The sequence below is a fragment of the Wolffia australiana genome, chromosome 13 (assembly GCF_029677425.1).
Source record: "Wolffia australiana isolate 7733 chromosome 13, ASM2967742v1".
Lineage (NCBI taxonomy): Eukaryota > Viridiplantae > Streptophyta > Magnoliopsida > Alismatales > Araceae > Wolffia > Wolffia australiana.
In genome coordinates this window covers 2937258-2943343 of record NC_135847.1, presented here as the reverse complement: position 1 = coordinate 2943343, position 6086 = coordinate 2937258, and the positions used below count along the sequence as shown (strand labels likewise).

The 6086-nt window shown below is 39.6% G+C and overlaps 1 protein-coding gene across 1 annotated transcript; it reads left to right on the top strand.

The window, feature by feature from the left end:
• The first annotated feature begins 876 nt into the window (after nt 1–876).
• LOC144711416 (transcription factor MYB20-like) lies at nt 877–2308 on the top strand. Its single transcript, XM_078585406.1, has 3 exons — nt 877–1153; nt 1333–1462; nt 1552–2308. Exons 1-3 carry the CDS (start codon nt 1021–1023, stop codon nt 2027–2029), a joined length of 741 nt encoding a protein of 246 aa, XP_078441532.1. The 5' UTR covers nt 877–1020; the 3' UTR covers nt 2030–2308.
• Nucleotides 2309–6086: the final 3778 nt, after the last annotated feature.

The following is a 6086-nucleotide window of genomic DNA, read 5'->3' as shown; positions in this document are numbered from 1 at the left end:
ATTCTTAATCAATTTGATAACAAAGAAAATTTATTGTAACAAATTCTATTATTGTGGTAAAAATATTCAGATTCAAAAAGAAAGGGCCTACGCCATGCTGCAATACATTTTGTATAGTTCTGGTAGTTATGTTTTGGAATGCGATGACCAACACATGGTGGATAACTCTTGATGGAAAGTACAACTTAATTTCGCAAAAAAAATCAGTGATGACACTTCTGAATTTTTTTTGCATGCAATGAAACTTTGTATGATAGGTATTTACCTTTAAACTAGTATCTTTAACCTTTATAGTTTAACTAGTGTAGAACCGTGGAAGAGCTTGAAAATATAAATTTAGTCAAATAAGATATATAGGAAAGGGAACGAAGATTTATGCCGCTCAGAGATTGTAACTAAACGTGAGTTTTAATCCGATTTCATGTGGACGTATTAATCTGAAGTAGAGCTTCTTTCAATCTGCGACTCAGCGCAGAACCTTAGATTCGTATAACGGTCACAATAATTAAGCGCAGCTTGGGGCAATACAAAGAAGATTACTCATTTTCTCACCATCTGACTGCAAATTTTCGTCGTCTCTGAATCTTATCTTCTCTTCCTTCTTTACCTAAAGTAAGTCAATTTTATCTTCTACTGTCATTTTTATGGTCTTCTTTTGACGCCTTAAAATTCGGCCCACCTTTCCTATTCTGTCCAGGAATGCGGATTGGGTCGTAATTTTATATACGAATTTAGTCTTAAAACGTTTCAAAGAAGAAACAAAACTGGGTCAAAGAGGTCGTATAATGGGACCATCCAAATTTTCCTTTCCTTGTCTTAACTTCACGCGCTCGACCGACGTATACGCTTACTTCCATATATTTGTAGCACTAGTTGTTTGCTATTGGGCTTCTCTTCGCTCCTGTTCTTTGGCTCTTATCGCTCTATTTGTACTGCTTTTTTGTCCTCCCAAAAAGAAAATATAAGAATTCGTGGAGTGAAGTAAGAAGAGGAGCTTCTTGCGCTGGGACTTGGAAAAAAATGGGGAGGCGACCTTGCTGTGATAGAGTGGGACTGAACAAGGGTCCGTGGACAGCTGAGGAGGACATAAGGTTGATCGAGTTCATCTGTACAAAGGGTCCATGCTCTTGGAGGGATCTTCCAAAGCTCGCAGGTTTGCAACATGAATTTTCTCTCTCATTTGTATGATATGTATAACTCTAAATCTCTCTTCTTCTCGACGACTCTGTTTTCTTAAATATCATTCCCTCCCTCTCCAAGAGTATACACCTCTCCATCTTCTTACATCTCTCTCTCTCTCTTTAGTTTCATGGAATAGTGTTGTTCTTTCAGGTTTGCTAAGATGCGGGAAGAGCTGCAGGCTGAGATGGACAAATTATCTCAGGCCAGACTTGAAAAGAGGTCTGCTCTCGGATTATGAGGAGAAGCTTGTCATTGATCTTCACGCCGCTCTCGGCAACAGGTGCATTATCACTTTTGTTGAGTTAATTCATTTTTAGCTCTATCGTATCATCAGTATCTTACACGCGGTATTGAATCGGACATTCTCAGATGGTCGAAAATCGCAGCTCATCTTCCAGGAAGAACAGATAACGACATCAAGAACTATTGGAACACTCATATCAAGAAGAAGCTCAAGTCTATGGGGATCGATCCAGTGACCCACCAGCCAATTGAGTCTCAAAGTTCTTCAAACTCTCAAATCACCGAAGACTCAATGAGCGGCAACACCCATGAAGTCAAAGCAATCCCTGGAGAGAGAAAATCTGAGATCCAGAAAAACGTTGATGCTGTTTCTCCATCTGATCTTAGTTCGTCAAGTTCCATCTCTCTCGCCGAGTTGCAGGAAGCGTCCTTAGCATGGTGGCCAGAGTCCCCTGTATGGAGTTTCGTAGATTCTACTGATATCGTAGATAATCCTAATTGGAGCTTCGACGACGCAGAGAAATGGAGTTTTCTTGAAAGCAATGAAAAAGAAGAGGCAGATATCGGCATATTTGATTGCTCCCAGGGAACTCTGGTCCTCTGAAAGGAGTGTTTTATCTCTCTCTTGCTGATTCGTAGTTTATCAACTGATGGGTAGATCTTCTATTAACGAAGTGCATTTTTTTTGTTCGAAGAAATCATATATTGTAATCATGCATGACGATAAGCGGGAAGGGTAAAGGAGAGCATGCCCAAACTTCGATGTTCATGGGTTTGTGAATGATTAACGCAGATGTATCCAACCGATGACCTAATGTACGCTGAATTATCATTGGTGGCATTAAGCTGAGTAAATATGGCCCTTTGTATTTTCAGAAATAAACTTAATTTTCATCATGAAAAATCGCTGTGTTTATATGTACATACCATTTCAATATCAGAGAACAAATCGATGCAAGTAAATGCGATAGTAATTCAAACATTACAAAACCTATCAAAAACGGAATAAAATAGAGAAAAATATCCTCGTTTCTAATTTTCTAATTGTTTTTTGCAAAAACAAAAACCAAGTTGGAACAAGTGGGAACAAGTGGGATGACGTCAAGCCATACACTAATGTTGGAACAGGTGGGAATGAGAATCATCGAAGTCTTCCCATATCATAACTTTGGTGTCCTATGCAGATAATGACATAAACGCCCTAATGTTTATGTCTCTTTCCTCGGGAACGCGGCAGTACAACAAATCGTACTTTGACTTTGAAATGGCAGTATCCTCTCGTCCACGGAAACAAAAGTTGAATGATACAGCAGTTATGATTGAGATTCTTTATGTGAAACTCAAATAGGAAAAATAAGTTGCCTCTCTCGTTTATATAAATTTTTTCTTCATAAATTTAAACGTGCGGACAGCACCGACAGTTCAAAGCTGGCGGAGACACGGATTACATGCTCCATCCAGCTTATATCCTCGGTCCACGGACACCACTTCAAAATCATTGATTGCTTCCTAGTATCTCTCTCTGTCTCTCTATCTGTCTGTCTATCTATCTATCTCTCTACCTCTCTACCTATCTATATTTCTATCTCTCTATTTATCTATCTATCTACCTACCTATCTATCTCTCTACGTATATATATGTGTCTGTATGTCTAATAAAAAAACTATAATATTACACGCATCTCTTCAATCTGCTTCCCTCTCTCTGGTGAACATACGCAATATACTTCAGGAAAAATCTTTCTTTTGACCACTGGACGCGGGATTGAATTCATCTTTGACCAACCGTTCGGTCTTTCTCAAATAGATGGAATTCCAAATTATTGAAATACTGTTGAGTCGTATCTTGATGAACATATTATTTAAACGTTCGGCAGACCCGGCGAAGCTTGCATTGCACTTATTTGATGAAAATTAGAAGCCAAAGGCCAGGGTATGGCTCTGCCATTTTCACTTGTTCAGCGGCCATGGCGTTTGGAGATTCAATAAAGTGATTTAAACCTTCTTTGTGGAACGCTACTGGGATGAACTTGTGACTTGAGCGTTTATTTTAACGGCCGAAGCATGGATCCCATCTAGTTTCCAGGTTATCATGGAAAAATAGAGGCAGCGAGAGAAAGATCGTTGAATGATGGTTCACTTACCAACAGGCAGGACTTTTTAGTCCAAAGACTAGTTGAGAGATTCAAGAGTCTTACGTACAGCTGTTCTACCGCGGATCTTTACACTTGTTGAAGCCTTGTCTTTTCTTCCAACTTCTTACCAATTTGGCCAATTTGTTTTCAACGATATCGGATGGTAACTGATTCACGCCATCTAACTGGGGTGTTATGTAAGTCACCAGAAGAATAATTTATGAGAGATCCAAGAGTCTTACATACAGCTGTTCTACCTCCGTATCTCAACAGCAATCCTATGCTTAGACTTTCTTCCGCTTGTCACCAACTTGGTCAAGGAGTGTTCAACATTATCGGATAGTCAATCGTGGACGTGATCTAACCCGGGTGTCAAGTCAAAAGCTTCAACGCGTTTTTCTGTTCATTTTTTCCCAGTCTCTCTCTCTCGGTCTAACCCAACCCTTTTTGTCAAGAGATACAATATGTATGATTTAACTTATTAGCACTTAACGTTAGCCATGTTATATCGTATCTGCTAAATGAAAACGATTGTCACGGTAGTGCCCTGTGAGCTGTTCTACACGAGCTGATTCAATGAAAGCGATGGTAGTTGCATGATGCAACTACGCGTGGAAAGTTAATCCACCGACGATTCTAAAATCGGATAAGCATGTCATGGAAGACAAGTTGGGTACCTTCTGCTGGGCTAGAATTCAGTGTGAGAGTGTCATCAGTCGTGTAGCTATTGGGTACAAAATATTGGGACGATGAATGAATATTTTAGTGAGGCTGTGAACCAAAGTCATTCTCCTGCAGGCCCCATATTTCTCTTTAACTATTTCGGCTACATCAATGAGAGTAAAGAAAACAATGAGAGTAAACATTAATTTGCTATTATTACTTTCGTGTAATCGCTAAGAATGTAAAGATTTTGAGAAATGAGAACCACATCATTACAATCATTTACATTATGCTGTTGTTTTAAACGTTCATAGTTTCGTGGCCAAAGGATTTTATAAAAATGCTAGGGGTATTTAGGTATTTTATTTTTCCTATCCAATTGAGTAGAATCCAAGGAAATCTCACTGTGGTTTCTTACCCAGAGCCGCATTCAAAATGCACCCAATATTAATAGTCTGGGCCTCCACTGCGCCAGCCCTGTTAATTAGCCTTTAGAACATCCCCTTGGTGTCTTACTGAGTGTCACTATGCTCAATTTAACAGTCTCTCAGCCTTCATTTCATTGACACAGGCGAGACTGTGCTATTCTTCACTATATTAGAAATCGTGTTGAAATCTTTCATCTTCACGTCTGCCACTCAGAATTCTGTAGTGACAAGTTTATGTTAGATTAATTTCTTAAGTATGGACCAATTTTTTATATATATATTCCCTATACTATGAGGTTAACCTTCTAATCTCCTATTTGGAAAATTTGTATATATTAACTCAATATTTCATATAATTTGCTTAATCACCTCTGACTTATGTTATCATTAGTTAAGACATTTCAAGTTACATATCTTACAAAAAAATGGTATCAAACCAGGGAACTTTTGATCACATTGGTCATGACTAAACCCATAAAGATAATCATATACGCCAGTTGAATATATGACCTAGATCAAGTGTGGATGTATAACAAGGAAATTGGCGAATGAATGATTACTAACCAAACCATATGTCACCTTAGTGTTCACCCGTCCTGATGCCGGTATCGGATACCGGTATCGGGACGGATGCTGAACTGGATACTGGAATTGAATTTTCCGGTATCCGTTTTTTCCGATATCCGGATACCAGATATCGGTATCGGATATCGGTTGTGGATATCGGTTTTCGATATCCGCATCGAATACCCTTCTCTCCCTCTCCCAGTCTCTCTCTTGTCCCCGCCCTCTCCCTCTCTCTCTCTCTCTCTCTCTCATTCTTGCCCTCACTCTCTCTCAGTATCTCTCTCTCCCTCCCTCTCTCTCTCTCTCGCGTTCTCGCCCTCCCTCTCTCTCAGTATCTCTCTCTCTCTCGCGTTCTCACCCTCCCTCTCTCTCTCTATCTCCCTCTCCCTCTCCCTCTCCCTCCCTCTCTCTCTCTCTCTCTCTCAGTCTCTCTCTCTCTCTCCCTCTCTCTCTCGTTCTCGCCCTCTCCCTCTCTCTCTAGTTCTCGCTCTATCCCTCTCCCCCTCCCCCTCCCTCTCTCCATCTCTCTCTAGCTTTTCATGCCTCGCTCTTTAAAAATATGAGAAGCACAGGAATCATGTTTCTCTAAAAATATGTGCGTCTGACATTTCATTTCTCGCAGAGGTAACGTTGGCAAGGGGCACCAGAAGAAATTGTTATTTTGTTGTATTACCAAGTCATTATATACACGTTACGTTTTTTCATTTGTTTCATATGGGATAAAGGGATTCTGGGTTTTGTGGTAAACTCGGAATCCCTTTATCCCATATGGAAAGATAAAAAAAAAATTTACTATATATTGAAATCTACTCATGTTATTTTAACTAAGTATAACTATGCGAAATGAATGATTATTTTACCGAAACCG

Coding starts and splice junctions, on each gene's coding strand:
- LOC144711416 (XM_078585406.1), top strand. CDS start 1,021: ATGGGGAGGCGACCTTGCTGTGATAGAGTGGGACTGAACAAGGGTCCG. Junction 1,154..1,332: donor GGATCTTCCAAAGCTCGCAG/GTTTGCAACATG, acceptor TTGTTCTTTCAG/GTTTGCTAAGATGCGGGAAG. Junction 1,463..1,551: donor CACGCCGCTCTCGGCAACAG/GTGCATTATCAC, acceptor GGACATTCTCAG/ATGGTCGAAAATCGCAGCTC.